Below are 22628 nucleotides of genomic sequence, written 5' to 3' on the forward strand. Positions count from 1 at the left end.
ATTTTTGCTGCTTCCTTTCTTGTTTTTTCGTACTTTTTCCTCTTGTCTAATTGGATTGGGTAGAATACAAGGAAGCCAGCCCTAGCGGTCTAGAGGTTAAGATCCAGCGCTCTCACCACCACAGCCCGAGTTTATTTCCAGGGAACCACACCACTGTGTCAGTTGTCATACTGTGGTGGCTGGGTGTTGCTGTGATGCTGAAAGCTATGCCACTGGTACTTGAAATACAGCAGAGTCACCCATGGTGGACAGGTTTCAGTGGAACTTCCAGAGCAACACAGACTACGAAGAAGGATCTGCCCACCCACTTCCGAAAAAATTGGCCGTGAAAACTCTATGAATAGCAGTGGAGCATTGTCTGATATAGCACTGTAAGATGAGAGGATGGTGCAAAATGACCGGGCAGGGTTCTGCCCTGCTGTCCATAGGGTTGCTAGGAGTCAGAACTGACTTGACAGCACTAACAACAAAAGAATACAAGGAGCAATGTTATAGCTTAGTCACTTATTTAAAATAACACCTTTTTAAACGATCCATCTGTTTAATTATTTTATCATAAGAAATTCCAAACGTACGCAGAAGTACAGAGGTACTACAGTGAACTCCACGTGCCCACCACTAGCTTCAGTGTCTACCCACTCATGGCCAGTGTTACTTCCCCTACACCCCTACCCTCTCCCAGATTATTCTAAAGCAAATCTCAGACCTCACATATCATCTTTAAATGTTTCAACTATGTATCTCTAAAAGAGAGGAACTCCATTTTCAGAAGTAATTGCAATGCTATTGTCACAACTAAAATTAACCGTCGTGTCTTTATATCATGAAATCCCCAGTCAGGGTTTGCATTTCTCCAGTTCACAGTGTGCTTATCTGAATGGGGATCCAGATAAGGGCCATGCATTGAGATTGGGTGATATAGTTCCTGATTTCCCTTATGTCTCTTATTTTATAGTTTTTCCATCCATCTCTCTCAGAATTTGTTTGTTAATGTTGTGGAAGAATCTGCATTGTTTGCCTATAGAGTTCACTACAGTCTGGATTTTGCAGGTTTCATCCTCATGGTGTTGTTTAACACGTTCCTCTGTCCTCTGAGTCCTGTAAAATGGTGGGTGTTTAGATATAGAGGCTTGATCAGATTTAGTTTGGTTGTTTCAGGCAAAAAAAATCTTCATAGGTATTGTGTTCTTCCATCAGGAGCCACATGCTGTCTGGTTGTCTCTCTTTTTGTAATATTAGCAGGCATTAATGGTCTTTGTCTATTCGTTAATTGATTAGAGGTTGCAAAATGGTGGTATTCTAATTCCTTCTTCATTGATTAGCTGGAGTTAATCTATGCAGAGAATTTTTCCCTCATTATGAATTTGGTTACCTTGAGTACAGTTTGTATAGGAAAAGCAGGTTAAATACTTGATTCCTTCTCTTTATTTAAAAATTTTAAAATTAATGAGTTCCCCTAACAACCTCTAGAGATAACCAATGATGGTTTTTTTGCTTTTTGGGTTTTTTTGTGAGGAAGATTAGCCCTGAGCTAACATCCATGCCCATCTTCATCTACTTTACATGGGATGCCGCCACCGCATACTTTGACAGGCGGTGCATCAGTGCACGCCCAGGATCCGAATCTGCAAACCCTGGGCTGCCTCAGCGGAGCATGCGCACTTAACTGCTATGCCACCAGCTGGTCCCAACAAATGATGTTTTATATACTACCATCAGGAACTCTTGAGTTGAAACATAGTTGCTGTATTTCGGTGTATTGTATATGTCATCCTTATTGATGCTTAGGTTTTCTCATCTTTGGTCAGTGGGAGCTTCTTTAGGTTGGTTCCTGAGTCCTGTCAGTATGACCCCAGTTGTCTGATAGCTTCCTTGCTTTCTGGTATGACTAGGTATTCCAGGCTCATCTTAAACATTTCTTGCTTCAGGACTAGAACAAGTTATTTCTTCAAGGATCCCTGGGAAATCATATTTCGAGACCATAATCTGGGCACTGTGGTGGTCATTGCTACTGATTTGGCCAGAGGGGTAGGAAATATATATAAGTGGTAGGGAGACGGCCCCCAATGAGCCCCACCTCTTGGTGTTCATGGCCTTGGGTGATCCCCTTCCCTTCAGAGTAGGTTGGGCTTATTGACTTGCTTCTAATGAATAGAATATGTCAGAAGGGATGGTGTGTCACTTCCAAGGTTAGGTTACAAAAAGGCTATGGCTTCTTTCTTGCTCTCTCTTGCTTGCTGTGAGAGAAGTAAGGTGCCATGTTGTGAGTGGTCCTGTCAAGACGCTCACATGGCACAGGACTGATGACCAACTGATGTTCCTCATAAGTGAACTTGGAAGTGGTTCCTCTCCTATTCAGGCCTTAAGAAGGCTGCAGCTCCGATCGCCACCATGACTGCAGCCTTGTGAGAGACCTGAGCTAGAGGCTCCCAGCTGAGCCGCTCCTGCATTCCCAACCCATAGAAACTGAGAAAGTAAATGTTTGTCGTTTTAAGCCTCTAAGTTTTGGGATAAGTTGTTTTGCACACATATAGATATCTAGTATACTGTATACTTTTAAGATAAAATGCACCATGATTCATGCTGATACTTCATCAGGACTATAGGGTTTTGACATTTGTACCTTCTTTTTCGTATGCCCCAAATCCCCCTTCTCAAGGACACGAACATAATTCCACATTTGTCTTTTGCACTAATCATACAGTAGTCTCAGAATAACAGGACAAGCATCGCCAGGGACATATGACTAGATACGGTTCAGGATTTATTTGCGTTGACTTTTGTCTTTAGAGTATAGCCCACGAAGGATGTACCATCAAATTACTGTGGTTTAAAATCCCTCGGACTAGTTCTTCTCTTTGTGATTATGTCATAACTGGATAAATTCATTTTTCTTTTAATTCTTAGGAATTTGTGTTTTTGTTTAATTTTGCTTTGTAATTATATAAAATACTTACATGGTTCAGAAGTCAAATATACAAAGCAGGGTATCTGCAAAGATATCTAGTTTCTTTCCCTATTACCTCTCCCCCCAGTCCTTTTTTCCCCACTGTAGATAACCATTTTTAACATTTTACATATTTTTACTGTAAGCTTAAATGGTAATGAGTTGGACACCTTTTTCTCCATTTTGCTTTTTCCACGTAATACTGAATCCTGGAGATTATGCCAGAGTTCCGCGTATGCAGGGAAGTGTTTGGAGGTACACTGTAGGCTGTTCAGGAGACACCCACTATGCGGCTGGGTGTCCCTGTGCAGGAACATCTGAGTGGTTTCCAGTTTTTTGCTGTTAGCAACAGTACTGCAGTGAGCAGCCTCAGGCATATGCCTTTTCCTGTTTTTGCCAGTTTTTGTATTCATTCTGCTTTTTCTGGGAAGTGATTCTCCCAAGTACAAGCTTATGCCTAGGATCTGTCTTGGGCAGATCTATGCACCCTGTTGAGCTTGGCTTTGACCTTCCTCCCTTGACTCCTGTTGTCACCTCTCTTCTTCCCTGCAGCAGTGACTTTATCTTGCTCATTGGGTGTCTGAAGTGCCACACTGTGGGACTCTCGATCCTTTCCTTCAGTGACTACCCAGCCTGTCCTGCAGACTCAGGCATGGCCTCTCCCTGGTGAATGTCCCATGGGTCTGGTTTTTCAGACAACATCTTCTCTTTTATATCAAGGGTCACCTTTAACAGTGGCTCTTTGGAGGCACAGCTCATGGCGGTGTTGCGGTGTCTGGCTCTGGGACAGGCTGGTGCGGTAGGGGAGGCATTTGGGGCAGGCAGAGCTCTTCCAGGGCCCGGAGACCACGCCCCAGGGTTGTGGGTAGAAGGTCTGACCTGAGGCCCAGTTTCACGACTCTGACGTCCCCTCCTGCCTCCTCTACCCATTCCAGACCTGCCTTCCCGGGGCTAGCTCTTGCGCTGATGTGGGCAGCTTGCCTTGTGTGTGGCCTCACCGCTCCTCTGCCTGCTCCTGGCCTCTCCTCCTTGTCCTGTCCCATCAGGGCTGTGGCCCCTCCTCCCAGTTGAGGACAAGTCCCCCTCTGCACTTTGGAACCTCACCCAGTCTGATGTCTTTTCTCTCCTGGATCTTCCACTCTCTCCTCCGCTGGCTTCTAAGCATGCCTCTCCTGTCCTGCGTCTGTCCACAGCTGCTACTCCGCCTTCCTCTTCTTCTTAACCAGAATTAGGGAATGGCTGCCTCATTCTCCACCCTCCCCAACACTCCTCAACCTGCTCGCTGGCTCCTGCCAAGTCTCCTCCAAAGTGGCTCTCCAAGGTCACTGCTGGCTTCCTTGTCACTGTGCCCAAAAAACACGAGGGCTCCTTTATCCTCCCGCCAGCATGGGCACAGCTGGGTGCGCCTCCCTTTCGAAGGCCCTCTTTTCCTGGCCTCCTTCCATCCTCTCTGTGTCTGCCCTCTTCTCCTTGTTGCTGGGTCACCTTCCACTGCCTGGGCATAGTGTCAGAGCTCGGCAGAGCTGGGTCCTGCGCCCCCCGCCCCAGAGGGAGGAGGTGCTCTCTCCATTGATGTTTCTCCCATGTCTGCAGCTTCGCTGAACACAACACGCAGTTTACTAGGACTCCTGAGTCCAGCTGACCCCTGAGCTTCTTGTGGAAGACTCCCAGGCTCCTGCAACTGAACTTGCCCAGAATCCCTACCCCCAGGCCCACGCCTCTCCCAGGGTCCCTTCCTCCGTGAGCGGCAGCTGTGTCTATCTAGTCCTGCAGCCTGCTTTCCAGACCTTCTCACCCTTACCTCGTGTTCCAGTCCACCGTCCAGTCCTGTTGATTGAACCTCCAGAATGAATCCAGGCTGCGGCTGTCTCTTCATCCCCATCATCACCCTGGTCCCCACCATTATCGTTGCTCTCTTGCTGGGACAGCTGCAGTAGCTTCCCAGCTGCTCTCCCTTCTTCTTCTCTGCTGTTTGCCTCTCTGTAGCCAGAGTTAGTTTCTAAAGGCAGAGTGGTCAGGTGACTTCCCTGACCAATGCCCTGTAGCAACGGTCCTTGGTGTGGCCCCAGTGTCCTCACATCTGGCTGGCACTTTCTCTGCAGCCTTGACTTGTTCCAATTGCTGGCCTATGCTCCACACCCAGGCAGTTGGCACATTTTGTAGCTCTTCTAAGGTGCTCTACTCCCTCCCACCCCAGGGCCTTTGCACCTGCTCTTGCCTCACCCTGGAAAGCTCTCTCTTCCTTTCCCTTTATGGCTTGGTGTTTCCTTTTCATCCTTCAGACCTCAGCTCAAAGGGCAGCTACTCCCAGATTCCTCCCGAGGGCAGGCTCCCCCATTGCTCCTTCCCCAGCACTGTGTCCTTGCTTCATGGCATTCACCATGGGCCATCCTGATGCATTTGTTTTGTGACTGTGGGACTGACGTCAGCCTGTGAGCTCCGTATTTTCTGTCATAGCACAGCTCCTTACGTGAGAGCTCAAACATGCTTAGTACCTGAATAGGTGATGATGATCTCAGGCAAAGTCATTTGAGCCCACGTGGACTGTCCTTACTTGTAAAATGAGGACACTGAAGTCTGCTTTGTGGGGTTGTTGAGGAGCAAGTGGAACTACACCCTGTTACACAGAAGTCTGGTGTCTCGGGGGTGCCTCACTCCGCTGCCTTGCAGAGGCACACCCACACTCCCATCCACCCAGTGCTCCTGCTCTACCCAGCCGCCCCTCTGAGACCCGAGGGAGAAGCAGGCAATGGTTAATGAGGCCACCTGGGGCTGGGCCACTGGTTGGAAGCCTCTGTCCACCACCCACCTTCAGGATAATTTTCCCTGAAAGTGGCAGGGACAGGGCCTCCAAGGCCTGGCTCTGCGGGCCCTGCCACCCCTTCTCTGTTCAGAGAGCTCAGCAGGCCTTGGGCTCTCCAATGGGTATTTCAAACGGAAGCTTCCCGCCTCCAGCAGGGAGGACGCTGGAGTGCCTCATTCTTCCTGTCCAAGCTGTGCCGACACATTCCACGGACACTTGTGTAAGCATAATATATGTCATAAAAAGAAAATGAAAAGGAGAAACACTCTCTGGGGAGACAGCCTCTCCTTTAAACCTCTGTCTTTATTCTTTTGTTGTTCTGTCTCCCTCTGGTGGTCTCAGCTTAGAGTTAGTTCAAGAGTTGAGCCAAATAAGAACAATTCATATTCAAATGTGTAGGACCAGCTGCTTTAGTGTTGGAATGAAGCTGTTTGATTTTTGGTTCTGCGTTTCGTGCTTGGAGTTGAGAGCTGTGTCTGTGAAGCTGAACTCACTCCCCCCGCCCCACCCCCACCCCCGCCATTGGCCACTCTTCTCTGCTTCTTCCTTCCCTGGTCTGTGTGCCAGTGGGAGTGGGTCTGACAGGCAGGCAGGACGCTGGAGTCACCGGGCAGGTATTGCTTCCTGTTTGAAAAAGAGCAAAGCAAGAATGACAGGAACCCCCTGGCCGAGGCGGGCATCTGTGTAACAAAGACCTGGATCCTTCATTGGCCTCTTCCCAGGGAGCTGGCTTCCACAGGTGCGGGTGGTGGACCCCACTGCCTGGGATGGGGCACTCTTCACACACAGGAGTCTGTGCCCTCAGATGGACCCCAGATTTCGTGGGGCTCTCTGTGGGGGAGATGGGGCCAGCCTTTAATAAATCTCCTCAGGGACATGGATTGAAACAGGAATGTGAACCTCAGAAAGGTCTGGTCACTGACCAAGGTCATCCTGAGGAGCTGGCAAGGGGAGGGTTCAAAGACAGTGGCCTCCATTGGAAGGTGGGAGTCCATTCAGAAGGGAAGACCTCTCCGCCACCCCAGGGATGGGAGCCCATGGGGTGCCATGCAACCGCCACCTGACAGGCAGGACGTGAGGACACTTGCCATGGACCAGGCCCTGGGCACTGGCTGAGGGTGTGGGTTACCCCAGGGCTGCTGAGAGCCACCCCCGCCCCGCAACTTTCCTGCTTAACAAAGTGACGCCATCTGCTGGTCAATAATGGTCACTGCATGGAGGGCGAGTGACTCAGGCCTCGCTGTGAGGTGACCATCCGTGAATGAGGACCCTCAGAAGCACGCTCACTAGACAGAACGAGGCCCAAGGGCAAGCTGTTGTGAGACAGTGAAAACAGACTACTTTAGTCAATAGCCCTGAGGGGCGGGGTAGAGGGTGCCACTCTGTGAGTAGAAGGTGCCATTCTCTCTGTCGGGAGTGGCGTCTGCCTTCCTGTAGCTGGTGACAGACCCCGGTGCACCCACAGTACAGACAGTTGATGGACGGACATCCTACTCCATGTGTCCCCCAACCCCCGCAGCCCTCACCACCACCATCCCCTCCCTCCCCTTGGTGCCCCCAGCCCTGCCCAGGTGGGAGAAGGTTTGTCATCTCCAGAGCAAGGACCAAGGCACCTGAGATGGAAGGAGCAGCCTGACTTGACCACGGTGTGGAACCCTGCAGGGGTCAGCTGGGGCTTTGTGAGGAGCCAGCCCCTGCCTGAGAAAACAGGTGCTGGCCTGTGTCTCTCAGAGGCTTTGCTCCTGAGGTGACGGTGGAGGGAGAGTTCTTGTCTGCTGGAGATCAGGTGTTCCCGGACTGGCGGCATGTGAGTGTGACCTAGTGCGTAGGTGAAGCACAGATTCCCGGACCCCACTCTGGGGTCACTGAAGGGGAATCTCGTGGGGTCGGGGACTCTGCAGGCCCCTCGGGCTCTGCACGTGATTCTGAGCACAGCTGGGGCCGCTCTGGGTCTTCCTCTCTGCTTCCCTCCCTCCCTCCTCAAATGGCTTCAGCTTCAGGTGTTTTAAATGACCTGCCCCCTCCCACTGCCCCGTCGGGTACGTTTGAACCACTTTGTACCTGCAGCCAGGAGGTTCCGGGTGTTGATGACGGTGGAGGCTGCCATCTGGGATGTGACCAACTTTGGGTCTGGTCCCTGATCTGTCACTTAATATCAGCATGACTGTGGCGTCCCTCTGCCCCCGCAGCCTCAGCGCCCTCTCATGCAGCCTGCCCGTGAGGCCGAGTGAGCGCATGGACTGCCCTTGGACACCGCCTGCTGTCGTCACTGCTGCTTCCTCATCTGGCGCCCAGGCCCTGCCTTATCCACATGCTGTGACTCGTCTTCTGAGCTAGATGCAAATACAAACTAAGAATTCATCAGTTAATGCCTTGCATTTTATATGCTTTTAGCATTTATAAACCTCATACTATTAATCTTATCTTACAAAAGCCCTGTGGAGATAGAAATCAAGAATTTTCCCCTCATTTTGCTGGTGAGGAAATTGAGGCAAAATAATATATATATATAAATATATATATTGAGTGACTCTCCCGAGGGCACGAAGCCTTGTGGCAGGGTTGATGAAAGAGTCAGACTCAGCCTGGGCCTCGGATCCCCAGGTTGGGCCCCTGTGACCCCAGAGAGTTCCCCGCCTCCCTTTAGATGTCTGAGACCTGAGAGGGTGTCACTGTAGTAGAACACCGTCCTTGTCAAGTGTCCCCCTTCCTGTCGTGAGAGTCTCTGTTCACCTGTTGCTCTGAGAGCAGCCTTTCCTGTCATCAGTCCAGACGGCGTCACTGTCACTCTGCCCCACGTTTGCTTCCTGCACTAGTCCTCACCCTCTGAAAATACTTTGCGTCTGAGTTTGCTTTGTTCACAGGACTATAGGTGTCCTGAGAGAGGGCACCTCCCTGCCTTGGGTTCCCTCACTGTCCCAGCCCCCAGGACACAGCCTGGCCCCCAACGTTGACCAGCGGGAAGGGAGGGCGGGTGCCTTCCTTCTGCTGCAGAATTGGGAGGGGGGGTGAGTCCCATTGCCCAGCCCACCCAGTGCTCCCTTCAGTACTCATGACAATAACATGATTTGCTGAGCCCTTCTCTGGGCCTGGCTTGCCCCTGCCTGGCTGCGTCCTGGGTGCCAGGGCAAGTGGGTCCCCGGGTCAGGGGGCTGGGGAGTCGCAGGATCAGAAGTGGGGCCTCTCTCCTCTTCTTGTCTTAGGAGGTTCTCTGAGAAACCCAGTCTTCAAAACTGATCTCTGTCTCTAGTCTGTGTTTGGGCTTGTGGTAATACGGGTGCTTTGTGACTTTGATAATTTAAAGTACCTACCCACGGAAATCGTTACTTCTGCTCTGTCCCCAGAAAGTGCCACATTGTATCCATAGGCCTGGCTCCCTGTCAGGCGTTTCATCATGAGCCTTCAGTAGGTGCACAGGCCCAGTTATAAGGTGTGGCCCTGTAGGACCAGAGCCACAACTGCTGCCCCTGCGTGAGAGGCTGTGCCAACATGCACGTGTGTACGTGCATGTGTGTGCTTGTGCATACATGTTTGTGTGCATATGGCAGGGACGGGGCTCGCTGACCGGTGATGGACTTTTGGTGAGGTGCACGGGGCTGGGAGGGGCTTTCTGAGAGTCCTGTGGGACTGCGGTCCTGCCACCTGGGTACCTGTGATGGGGTTATTCTCTCCCACCAGAGCCAGCGCCGACTTGGAGGCCAGAGTAGGTGGTTGTGGAGGAATGTGGCTAAGACGGGGGTGGATGAGAAGGCACCGTCCCACAACAGAGAGGAGAGAGGCTTGCCCTGACCTTTGGGGAAGATGACAGTAACAACAGGATGAGAAACCCGTGATCTGACATTCACCAGGGGTCCTTGGCTTTCCTTGGGTTGCCTTTTTAAACACCGAAAGGGTGAGCTTACAGACCTGCACGAACTTAGGGTGCCCCTGAGGCCCTCCACTGGGCCCTGGCCCCTAACCCCGCCACCACCCTTGCATCCCCCCGCCCAAGGCTGCAGAGCACTTTGAGCACCACTTCCACCGCTGCTCTCCCAGGCAGGCCTCCTCCACATCTAGCAGTGTCGATGTTGATTTCGGCAGTGTGGGTGGAGCTTTCCCATAGACCCGGAGGTGGTGGGAGGCCACGCTGAGGGGGCAGCTCTCTCCTTCTAGGCCCAGGCCTGACATGGTCACTGAAGGAAAGCGGCCCCACTTTCCCACATCTCCCCCACAGGACCCAAGACTCTAGAAGAGACCCCCCTACTTGGTTCTGTAGTGGGAGATACTTCTTTCCTCCAGACATGGATGACAGAGGTGGGGCTGGGTGAGGGCTCTGGGGCTTCAGATGTGTGAAGTCTCTGCCAGTCAGCTGTGGGAGCCACCGGAGTGTCCATCTGTGGGGGAGGGCCCAGCGGCATCAGTGGCTTCTGCAAACAGGGCTGGGGGCACTTGGAGGCTGGGAGGTGGGGCCTTGGGCTTGGTTTCCTGAGGGTCTGGTAGAGGCTTCCACGAGTGTTGTCAAAGATCACTGGAGGAAGCCAGCTGAGCGTGCAGGAGGAGCGGATGTATCCTCTAGGGGCTGCTGGGGGAGGCTGTCAGGGTCAGTGGGGAGAAAGGGAGGGGGCCCCCAGTGCAGTGGTGCCATGATGGGAGGGGCACCCCTAGAGCTGAGCCACCAGGAAGGGAGCTGACCTGGGCATTCCTAGGTTGGGACCTGCCAGGGCCCATTATTGCTAATATTAGGTCTCTTTTAAACTTCAGAATACTTCACCTTGTTCTCAAGCACTTTGTGAAATTGTGTGACTTGTTATAAAGTGCCGGTGTGAAGGAGACTAGTGGCTTTTCTGTGTCTGTGGTTTCCCCATGTGTAGGTGATGTGTGAGTCCGGGACGGATCTTCGGGCTGACAGTTTTAGACTGCTGGACATACACTGTGACCAGTTTTGGAGGTTTAACTTAAAGTTCACAGAGCTGAGGTTTGTTCAAGTGAACACATAACACACAGGATCCCTCCCAGCCTCTCAGCTCCGTGTGTCATTCTCTCCTGTGGTTTAAGGAGAACTCAAGTTCAGGAGAGTAGTTTAGGAAACTTGCCCTGAGTCCACTATCGGCCTACTGGCAGGGAAGCTGCACATTCACTTCTCAGGGTGACAGCTGCTCACCACGGCCACTCACTGAGCCCACAATGCCTGAGCAGCCTGGGGTGGGGACGCGAGCAGGAGCTGGACCCCGTCTCTGGGGGTCTGCTGTGGTTGTGATGACAGAGGCCAGTAAGACTTTCCCTACTCCCTACACTCACGTACCTCCCGAGGGGAACATGGGTCTTGAGGCTCAGTGACTTCTGCGTCCATCCTGAGAGCAGTAGAAGGCTCCAAGAGGTTTAGAGCAGGAGAGAAAAAATGATCAGGTTTCTGGTCCAGAAGGACCCTCCCGTGGCCACGTGGAGAATAGTCTGTGGGTAGTAGATCCATGTCTTCGTCTGGGCTGCTATAAGGAAGCACCACAGGCTGGGTGGCTTATAAACAACAGACATTTCTTTCTCACAGTTCTGGAGGCTGGAAGTCTGAGATTAGGCTGCCAGCCAGCATGGTCGTGTTCTGGTGAGGGCCTGGGCCCTCTTCCGAGTTGCAGATGGTCTCTCTGTGTTCTCAACACAGCAGAAAGAGGGCAAGGTTGCTCTCTGGGGTCCCTTTTCTAAGGCACTAATCCCATTCCTGAGGGCTCCACCCTCATGACCTAATCACCTCCCAAAAGACCCACCTGCTTATACCATCACATTGGCAGTAGGATTTCAACATATGAATTTGGGGACACACAAATTCAGTCCATTGCAGTTCACAGGGTCTGGTTGAAGGCTGTTGTCTTCCAGGGTGAAATGGGGAAGGGGAGCCTGAGAGCCAGGGCCAAGGTCCCCGAGAAAGAGGGGGTCTGGCTGGGAGGTCAGCAGTGAGGGGGAAGAAGACAGTGAACTGAAGAAGAAGGTGGTGAGGGCCTGAGGGGAAGGCTGGTGGTGGCCTAAAGATTGACAGACTGTGGACCTGGGGCCAAATCCTCCCGGCCACCCAATTGTGTGTATGAAGTTTTACCAGAGTGCAGCCATGCCCGCTCATTTACATATTGTCCGTGCCTGCTTTTGTGCTACCAATGCAGAGGTGACTGCTGGCACAGAGACCACACAGCCTAAGATATTTTCCATCCAACCCCTTACAGAAAAGGTTTGCTGGCTTCTACCTAGAGCTGCCCGTTCTGTACAGGGGCCAGTAGCCACATGTGGCTATTTGTAATAAATTAATTACATAAAATTTTAAAATTCTGTTCTTCAGTTGCACTAGCCATAGTTCAAGTGCTCAAAAGCCACTGTGGCTAGTGGTTCCATATTAGACAGTGCAGAGATAGAACATTCCAAACCGTGGCAGAGAGTTCTGTTGGCATCACTGGTCTAGAGGCAGCAGGTGGAACAACGACCACATTACCCAGCATGGACCCGAAGTGTGTTGGATGGGAGGAGCCAAACAGGCAGGCAGGAGCCCTGCGCCGCAGAAGCAGAGGAGAATGCCCGAGAAGAATTGGAGGCTAAGTGGGCAGTTTCCCATTGTTGTCCTGAGTTCCAGAGGGCTCCGGGGTGCGGCCATGCATGGTGCGTGGTGGTGCAGCCGTGTTTGGGAAAGGGCATCTTCTGGAATTACAGCACCTTGGAGAGGCGGGGGGACCTTAAGTGACAGCTGCCTGGGATCCCGGAGTTGTCCTCCTGACACTGTTTCTACAGAGTTTTCTGGTCTGGCTGTTGATTTTGTGCAGTTACTTCCATGGTGCACTGTGGAGTAATGAGGGAAGTAGGCCAACCTCACCCCGCTGGCTGCAGACAGGTGGGCGATGGTTCAGCCCCTCTCCTTGGTCCCCGTCCTCCTTGCCATGTTCCTTGTGCTGGGAGAGGCATGCAGGCCCTTTGTCCTCTAGGAAGACTCTAACTGTGCCCCCTTCAGTTCCAGGGCCCTGTGAACCAGAAGACCTCATCGATGGGATCATCTTTGCTGCCAACTACCTGGGGTCCACCCAGCTGCTCTCAGAACGGAACCCTTCCAAAAACATCAGAATGATGCAGGCGCAGGAGGCCGTCAGCCGGGTCAAGGTAGGTGGGCTGAGGAGCACCCCGTTCACTTGGGGGAGCATTGGAGTACGGCAGGGGACACGGCACTCGCGGTCTGTGTCCAGCTCTGACCCCACAGCCCTCAGCGTGGAGGGTGGGAGTGCCTGAGGCATCCGGCAAGGCGGAGGGAGACTTTGGCCGTGGATGGGAGAGTGCTGGGCTCAGCACAGAAGCAGCCAGCTCCTTAATGAGGAACCGCCACTGGGCCACCCAGAAACACGACTTTGTAAAGAGGATGGTTCCGAAGCATGCCAGTCGTGAAACGTTTGCATGAAACCCTAAATCCCAGTTCAACAGTATGTGTGTCTTTAGCGCTGTTCAGAGTGCTTGCAGAAGGGGAGAAAAAGAAATCATATGTTTTATTTAAATTCATGACCTCAAGAAAAACACTGGCGTACTTGCAGCTCTAGGTGCACGTTGGATCGCCTGGTTTTGAACAATGGGTGCAGCCAGGCTGGAGCATGAGGCTAAGTCAGCAAAGCTAATGGGGTCAGGAGGGAGGGGTGCCCCTCTGGGCAATACAGGCTCTGCAGGTCCTGCCAGCCTTTGCGGGGTGAGAAACGATGTGAGCCCCCTTCCTTGTCCTCAACTGTACACGGACCCCATTTGACAAAGGGAGAGGGACGCTGGGCAGGAGCCCACCATGGTAGTCAGGAGAAGGGAAGCAACTAAGACCAGCACGCAGCCCTGCCTGCCGGTACTGCTTAGTGAAGGCCCCTGGCTCTCCCGCCCCAGACCCCAGGCCTGCTCCTCTGCCCTAGAGCCTGGCGCTCTTTTGCCGGCTGATTGCATCTCGCTCGTCCTCAGTGATGCCCCCATAGACCTGGGTGGTTGTCACTAATTTCCAGTGCTCCAGGGACGTATGTGGGCTTCTCTTGATCAGCGTGTGTGCTCGCTGAGGTGGTGGCCGCCCGCCTGTCCCCTGGGCACGAGGTCTGAGTCCGGGGGTGTCGACCACGAGATTGAAATAACTGCGCCGCACCTTCCTTCTCTTTGCACCCATCTGTTTTTCTTTTCTCTTACATGCTGCTCAGAGGATGCAAAAGGCTGCTAAAATCAAGAAAAAAGCGGTGTGTAGGGCTGTGGGTTTGCTTGTATTTCTGTGGCTCATCCTGTGTGGTGCGGGGGGGCGAGGGGGTTCCGTTAGGAACACAAATAATGTGGCAAATGGTTTTTTCTCTTGGTAGGTAAATACTAGACTTTTGAATGAAAGCACAGACACTTTTTTTTTTTAACTACTACCCACTTACAGAAGAATTCAATCTCTGCCCTTTTTTATCTTTCTTTTTGGCGTTTCTGTGTGCTAGGGCCTGATTAATGCCATGATGTTACTCGTTCACGTAGATGTTTTTAAATGTGGCATTTGATATGACCATGTGATGCATTTAGTGCCTAGGCCTCCTGTACAGAATTAATTAAATTGTTCTGATATTTAAAGACTCATTAAGTTTAATCTACTAAATCTGGTTGATGAGAAGTTCATTTTGCCTAGGAGATGCTTTCTCTGTTGAAAAGAGTTTCTGGAGCTTGGGAAGACTTTTAAAAATCGGATTGACCTTCAGTCATTTGTTTGTAAACCTGGTCATTTAGTAAATACTGGGATTTTTTAACTGTCTTCCCGATACAGGAAATATCAAATGCTCAGTGTCAGAGAGCACCAGCTTGGCGTTGGCTTGTTGCTTAAACAGCAAGAGATTTGTCTCCATCCCTGCCTGGAACACCATTATGTGGTGTTGTGGCCCGAGGACCTGTATGGGGGCTCCCTTCCCTTACAGTGAAACTTCTCTCGCTGGGACCTTTGCCCTTTGCTGAGTGGCATCTCCTTTGGTTCCTTTGGCTTCAGGAGAGGAAGGAACTTATACATGTCTGTTTGCCCAAGCCACCTTTCCGCTGGGTGTCTCCAGGCAAAGCAGAATGGGCCTAGCTTTGCAGACCTGCAGTTGGGGTGTCCTTCCCCCAAAGAAGAGGGGCCTGTCGCCCGCAGCCACCCAGTGCACCCCTGGGCTGCCCACACACAGCAGCTGGAGCAGGGCAGTCATTACTCTTCGAGTCTGCAGTCCAGAGAGCCTGAAGGGGTCGGGCGCAGGCAGACCCAGCTCAGAACTGCCTCAGCGGCCTGCCAAAGCCAGCTGATTACATCCATGAAGGGTTATCGTTCTTTTTGGGCAGAGAGATGCTCAGGATCATTGCTGACGACCCCTTTTCTGGTCTGCCCACAGCTGGTGAGGAAAATGATGATGGGAGGGTGCTCCATGAGCCTGGGCCCAGGAGTGAGTGGCGTCCCCAGCAGACAGCCACCCCCACCCAGAGAATCACCAATGACTACAGGGTCAGGGCCCCCCATCCACAGATGTGCCCACTCTATTGTCAGGGGTCCCTCTGTAGGGTCCATGCTAGTGACGACCCCCTTCCTTCCAGCAGGAAGCATGATGGGGTGAGCTTTCCCATTTCTCTTTATTTTATTGATCAGGTTTTGCCTCATCCGTTTACCCCCCAGCTTGAGCCCAGTCGGCTCCGCATATGCCCTTCTTCTCCATCAAGTGTGTCACGGTGCTCAAATTCCTTCCAAAATTGTCACTAAAACCAAGGACCACCTGCAACTTTTCTGTTTTACTTCTGGCCCAACCTACTTTTTAGCAAGAGGCTTTTGAGCAACAGTCCTAGAATATAACCTTTAAAAGCACGTGAATGTAGAATATAACCTGATGTTTAAAAACAGAGAAAAAGTAGTTCCTCCACAGTTCTGCAGACTATTTTCAATTGCATTATTTTGGATTCTCTTTTCTTTATAATCAATTAAAAACAGTGTCACCCTGGTCCAAAAGCCCTTTTCCCTTGAAAACTGGGTGAAAATACAAATTTATCATTATAATACAGGACCACTTTGCAAATCAGAATTCTTGAGGAATTATCAGCAGGGAGATTTTTGATTTCGGATTTTCTTGTGAGGAATTAAATCCCAGTTTCTGCTCTTTTGAAGTGGAAGATAAACCACCGTGGGCTCCTGAGTGATCACCAAGAATTGTTTACCTCAGTGGGCAAACAAAAGAACTTGTATTTCATTGCCACTGTAGTGTAGTAGTAATTAGGATTCCCACAGATGTAAAAACTGATGAAACACTGTCCTGGTTTGGGGCAGACCCTGAGTAGTTCACTCGGCTTCTAGAACATTCCAGGTACACATAACTAATGGCCATATGCTGAACATACTCCAGGAGATGACAAAACAAGGGTATTGATAATGCCTTCTTCCAGCTTCTCCTATGGCACTATCAGGGCAGCGCTCAGTGCCGTGGGGGTCTTGCTTTCCCTTAGGGTTTTTGGGAGACTGGGACCAAGGCTGCTGGGGTAGTGACATGATTGTGACTTCTTAAATCAGGAGAAAATGCTGACATTCTAATCCAATTTATTTGAAAATGTCTTCCCCCTTTCCTGGGGATACTTGGAATCCCAAATCCAAGAAATGTAGCCCAAGTCCACAGACCTGTGCCTTTGCCGAATTTGATAAGGGTTGGCAGGCAGGCCCGCTTTGTCGGGAGCAGAGGGGCTGCAGTTTGGATGCTGTGACACAAGACCCCAGGCATCCGGCCCCCCTCTGTGCTCAGACTTCCAGAAATGTCTCCTCCCTCCTGCTCTATTCCCTGTGCAAACTGCCTTTAGAACTCATTTAGCTACAGATTCGCTCAAAGGCGGCATGCATTTAGATTTCCAATGGCTGCTCCATGCAGGAGCATTTAGGGAGTAGCATTCCCCTCTAGGGACGCTCAGGGTTATTAGCCAAATTGTCAGGCCTTTGTTCAAGTTTGTCTTTTTTTATTTATAACAGTATCCACTGTCCTTTCTTAGAATTCTGAGGGGGACGCCCAGACTCTGACCGAAGTGGATCTCTTCATCTCCACTCAGAGGATCAAGGTGTTAAATGCGGACACACAGGTAAGCATTTAAAGATGGTTATTTAAAATCATGTAACGAACTCCTCCCTTCCCACAGCAAGGGTCCTCGAGAACAAGGTCTGGCTGTAGAACTTTCCGTCTAGGATGGGGTGAAATGGTTGTCCCCGAGGACGGTTACTCTGGACCCTGGGTCTTGAGTGGGTTGTGGTTGTGGAATCCAGAGTGGGCGGTGGGGGCCGAGGAGCATCAGGCCGGGAAGGATCAGAGCTGGTGAGACCGTGTGCTGCTGCAGCTGGGATTAAATAGAGACAAAGTGAGGGGCAAGGAAGGGGAGGCGCAAGTTTATGTGCTCACCAGTCAGGATTCTAGAATAGCCTTCCTGAAACCTCCATATGCTGGGCCTGGGAACTCCAGCTGGAGGGCGGAAATCTCGTGGTGGCCCTTGGCGTGGTGGCACTCCAGCGGGGAGGTGTCTTAAGATTCTCTACCTGTAAACCATGTGCTGTGGCCAGCTCGTGGCTGACCGGGATTCTGCTCGTCTTTTCTGTGCCTGAATCACTGCATGAGGCTGCTGTTGGTGGGGGAGACAGGAAACAGCTGCCTGAGGAGAAAGGACCCGAATGAGATATAAAGGACTGTGAGCTGAGACGGAGAGAGGGCGGAGGCCGGGGGCAGGGGTTAGATGGAGGGGCTGGGGGAGGCCCCGGCAGTGCTCTCTGCCTGCGCTTTGCTGTGTGAGAGGAAGCAGCCATGGAAAGAGAGGGGGAAGGGCCCCCCTCACCCTGGGGACTGAGCTCATTACTGGGCCCAGATGCCAGTAACGGTCCCTGGCTTCGTTGCCTTTGGCAAGTAATCTGTGCGGTGACACTCTGGATGTGCAGGTTCCCTATTCCCCAGCACCCTGTCACCTGATGGTGTTGGCAGCCAGTGACCATCTTGCCTGAGTTGGTTACAACGTTGGAAATGCAGAATGGTGATTTTCTAATTATGTCACGCTTTCTACTTTTATTAGCTGGTGTTCTTCTGTGAAGAGAGCTTTTGTTTCTTTCCACCTCTGTCTCTGTCTTTTCACCATGGACTCACGGATTCTTTTTTTTTTTTTTTAACTTGTGTTATAGTCTATTGCCATCGTTATTTTTTTTGGTGTTCCAATTATCCTAGATTTGGCCAGGGACCTTCAAACTGGGTCCTGTGTGGTTTTGACATCTTCCCTTCAGCCTTGAGGGCGTCCTTACTGTCTGAGACAGTAAGATGTTCTGAGCTCCCCTTGTACGTCCCCCACCCCAGACCTTGACTCAGCCGTTTCTTTAAGGAGCGTGGTTCCTTTTAGTGGGGAATGACGTACAGAAAGGAAGATCTGGGTGCTGGCTATGGTCATTGTTGCTAGGGTGTCATCGCTCCTGGGCCCGTGCAATGACCAGAGCTAGACAGTATGTTTTTAAAAGCCATGAGTTCATACTTGTACCTCCTATTCGAGACCAGCACCATAGGGTCCTCCTCAGCTGTCCCCATTTCCAGACTTACCCTTGTCCCATAGTGTCCATCCTGCTCCCAGCACTGTCAGTATGTTTTCTCATTTGCTCTCTCCTCGGATGTAGACAGTGCCCATATTGCTGGGCTGCTGGGAGGAACAAAGGAGAGCTCTCAGGTAGCAGATGCACTGGGGTCAGGACCCCTCAGGGCTCAATGGGCGGGAAGACCTGACGTTTGGGGACAGAGGAGGCAGTAGGGTGTGTCTTGGACCTGGGGTAGTACCATTATGTGGCTTCTGCTGTGGGCCACTCCCGACCCCAGCGCTCTGCTGCCTGCCCCCCATCCAGGCCCTCAGCACATCCCACCGTGGGCCCTGCAGTTCCCCTTCCTCCTCATCGGTCTGTCCCCATGTCCAGGCCTGGGCCTTGTCCCACTCATCTTTGTGTCCTGCAGCCCCACCCCCCTTGGAGCCTCGCACTTGGTTCTCACCTGGTGAGAACTCAGGGAATCACCTTTGACCTCTGATGACCCCTCTAGTGTAGACACTTCACAGACTTGTACTTTGTTTCGTGATCTTTTGTGGGCAAACTGGACGGGATCCCCCCTTCCTCCCCTCTAGCTACCATCCATCATCTGCCCACATGTCAGGGTCCCCAAGACCACCCCAGGTTCGATGATTCACTAGGAGGCCTCACAGGAGCCAGCGTATCATCGTCCTCAGGGTTGTGATTAATTATGGCGAAAGGATACAGAGCAAAATCAGCAAAGGAAGGCCTCCAGTGGAGTCACACAGGACACGCAGAATCCCCCAGCAGCCAGTTGTGACAGCACACGTGAAATGTGGCTCATCAGGGAAGCTCACGGAGAAGCAGCGCCCAGGGTTTTTATTGGGGGTTGGCACGCAGGCACCCTCTGCCTGCCGGGCACCAAAGTTCCTGACTCCTGGAAAGCAGACAGGTGTTCAGCCTGGAGTACACTGTTTGCACAAACAGCTTAGGCACAGTGAGCCACTCTTATCAGGTAGGATGGCAGGAATCCCCCCGAGATCCAGGTTCCCAGACCCCAGCCGAGGGCCACCCTTGCAGGCAGACCTTCTGAGGACGGCCCCAGGCCTGCTGCTTCTGCTCGTCTCCGCACAGCTGCCCTCTTTCTGTTGCTCCTGAGAGGGCGCTGCAACCCAGGGGCAGGAGTGTGGGCTTGGGGATGGAAACTGGGCTCCATCCCTCTGAACTTGTGGCCTTAGACAAGTTCCTGTACATCTCTGAGCCCCATTTACTCTTTCAGATGGGGCTGAGGAGAGCTCCCCTGCCGGACCCCGTGAAGGGGAAATGAGAAAGCCCAGAGCAGGGCCCACACCTGCCGGCAAGGTTTCCCTCATGTAAACCACCTGGAACCCTCGGGGCTGGCCTTGGGAGAGGGAGGGTCAAGCAGGGATGAGAGGGTGGGATGGCGAAAGGTGAACTAACCAAGCACTGGCCCCGGTGGGCCTTGGATACCATGGGAGTCTCTGTGGGCCAGGGCAGGAGTGAAGAGAACAAGTGCTGGGAAGTTGGGTCAGGAAGGTGCTATAAGCTGGGGTCTGGCCACCCAGCTGACGTGTTTGGGGTGACTTGTCTGGTCGTGGGCAGCCATCAATAGTTTGGAAGCTTGCTCTAGGTACTGTTTAGGGTAAACTGAAAGAGAGAGTTGCAGCAGGAAATTGGTTTGACTGAAAAATAAAAAATGTTGGCAGAGGGGCTAAAGAGATGGGAACAGATGAGAGAGACTGTGGAGGCTGAAGTGGCCAGTGGGGACAGGAGAGAGGATGGCAGGCATGTTGGTGGGCAGCCATGTTGGTGGGCAGCCTCTGTCTGTGAGGAGGATGGCTCTGCTGTGGATATGAGCCAGAACTGGAGGAGAAGCACATTTTTGACACCTGGGGAATGATTTGGGTGTTTCTAACAGTGGCCAGAAATCAGGAGATGCTGAAGAGCCACTCCCAATTGTTCCCTTTCCAGTGTCCCTTCCTGAAAGGTGACTCTCATGGTAGTTAACCACCCCTATAACCTTGGCCAGAAAACAAATCAGCTCCAGGAAGATAAATGTGGAGCAGTATCCACTGCAAAAATGGATTCTGTGAGGAAGAAAAGTGCTTCAGAGGTTACAAAACACCCAATTTTCTTTTGTGGAAAAAGGACAAAGGCATAAAAGACCAAGTGATTAGTTTCTCAGAGCCTTTGTGCACAGCCTTGTTAGGTAGGGGTCATGGGCAGGATGCTCAGTGGAGATTCCTGTCAGACAACAAAAGCCGACAAGAGTAATGGGCCTGCCAGGGGCCGAGGGAATTGAATGGCCATGGAGACCCATCGATTGGAGTCGGGCGGGTTGCCTCAGTGTTCCCTGACCCAGGCCTGGCCTGGTTGGGCTCCCTGAGAAGAACTAATCCGGGGGAAATGTTGGTCTTGAAGCCATCCTCCTCTGCTCATCAGGAAGTCTGGGCCAGGCACACACCTTGCAGGGAGGGGACCCTTCTCCAGAGCCACGATGGCCTCTGATCAGGGGGAGACGGGCTTCACCATGTGCCAGGCTCCCTGCTCCTCCTCCTGCAGGGACTGAGAGCCCCTCCCCAGCGTCACGCCTCCACCCAGTGTCTTTTTGGAAGCTGTGGGGCTAAGGTGAAGGCAGATTCCCCTTGACCGTGAATCGCCACCCTAAAATGCTCTGTTCACTAGAGCAGTGATTCTCAACCACAGGCGATTTTGTCCCCCAGGGAACATATGGCAATGGCTGGAAATATTTTTGGTTGTCACGACTTGGGAAGAGAGAGGTGCTACTGGCATCTAGTGAGTGGAGGCCAGGGGTGCTGCTAAACATCCTATAGTACATAGGATAGCCATTCACAATAAAGAATGTTCTGACCCCAAACGTCAGGCTGAGAAACTCCAAACTCGAGTCTTTTTTAGTGGCTCGTTCCCTGTAATGCTCCCTAACATGGACCTCCTCGTCGCTCTCCTGACAGGAAACCATGATGGACCACGCCTTGCGCACCATCTCCTACATTGCGGACATTGGGAACATCGTGGTGCTGATGGCCAGGCGCCGCATGCCCCGGTCGGCCTCTCAAGACTGCATCGAGACCACCCCCGGGGCCCAGGAGGGGAAGAAGCAGTATAAGATGATCTGCCACGTGTTCGAGTCCGAGGACGTGAGTAACTCGCAGACATGCCATGCCTCCTGATGGCCCCAGGTGCCATCATTGATGTTTCCATGGAATCGGTGATTTTTCTGACACTCTCTGAGTTTGCAGAGATAGTGAACCCAGGTTTATTTCACTATATGAAATAAGTTCTTCAAGAGCTCTTTATAAACTGAACTGTGGTTAAATATACGAGGAGAGCTGTGTATTTGAAGAACTCCTTTAACAAAATCTTTTTTCTCCTAAGATAAAATAGTCCTTGACTAACCTTTCTGTTGTTAAAATGCACATTTCAATGTCAGGGTTGCATCCAGGGAGGCACAGCTCGCCTGAAGTTTGGCTTGTGTTTGCTCATGGCCATTTCACGTCATCACAAGTTGAAAAATAATTCTGAAAAAAATCCTGCAGGCTCGCTAAGAGACCGTAACCCCTTTGACTCCTTCCTTCAATGGGAGGAGCATCTTTCTGATCCTGGAATTGGGAAGAAGGGACCGAGAAGGGAGCAGTAGGGCCAAGAGGTTGGTGAGAGAGAGGCTGGGCCCAGGTCTCTCTGCTGCCCCCTGCAGGCAGATCTTACTCAGGGCAACTGGCAAAGCCGCTGCTGACCCATTCTTGTGGCTGTTGTCCAAGTAGAATTTTTAAAAATTATCTCTTCTCCATGGACACTGGGAAAGGGCATTCTTATTCACATATGGCCTTGCGGGTGTCTCAGGGACCTGGAGCAGTGGGGAATGGTCCCAGTATTTTCATATTTGAAGGCAGGCTCTCTAGTTGATGAAGTCAACCAGAAGTGCTCTGAAGCAATGGCATGTTTATTAGAGAGGAAATTTAAATACAGACCAACTAGTGCATATACCGTCTGTCAGTTGTCACACTGTGGCGGTTGTGTGTTGCTGTGATGCTGAAAACTATGCCACCGCTATTTCAAATACCAGCGGGGTCACCCATGGTGGACAGGTTTCAGTGGAGCTTCCAGGCTAGAGAGACTAGGAAGAAGGACCTGGCCACCCATTTCTGAAAAAATTGGCCATGAAAACCCTGTGAATAGCAGTGGAGCATTGTCTGATGTAGCGCCGGAAGGTGAGTGGGTGGCACAAAGTGGGCAGCGTTCCGCTCTGCTGGACACAGGGTGGCTAGGAGTGAGAATTGACTCGACAGCACTGACAACAAAAGTGCACACACACATTCTTTTCACAGATATCCGTGGACTCG

At 51.7% G+C, this 22628-nt stretch overlaps 1 protein-coding gene across 7 annotated transcripts in view; it reads left to right on the top strand.

The window, feature by feature from the left end:
- Positions 1-22628, top strand: part of APBA2 (amyloid beta precursor protein binding family A member 2) — a 230298-nt gene that overhangs the window by 189389 nt on the left and 18281 nt on the right. For all 7 annotated transcript variants that reach the window (XM_087428828.1, XM_087428827.1, XM_087428832.1 and 4 more), the window contains 3 exons: positions 12712-12857; positions 16722-16808; positions 21240-21425. In XM_087428828.1, the coding sequence (XP_087284954.1) occupies positions 12712-12857; positions 16722-16808; positions 21240-21425 (419 nt within the window). The remainder of the gene's footprint in view (positions 1-12711; positions 12858-16721; positions 16809-21239; positions 21426-22628) is intronic.

This window comes from Ceratotherium simum, chromosome 3, assembly GCF_057802395.1.
Source record: "Ceratotherium simum simum isolate JZ-2026a chromosome 3, ASM5780239v1, whole genome shotgun sequence".
Lineage (NCBI taxonomy): Eukaryota > Metazoa > Chordata > Mammalia > Perissodactyla > Rhinocerotidae > Ceratotherium > Ceratotherium simum.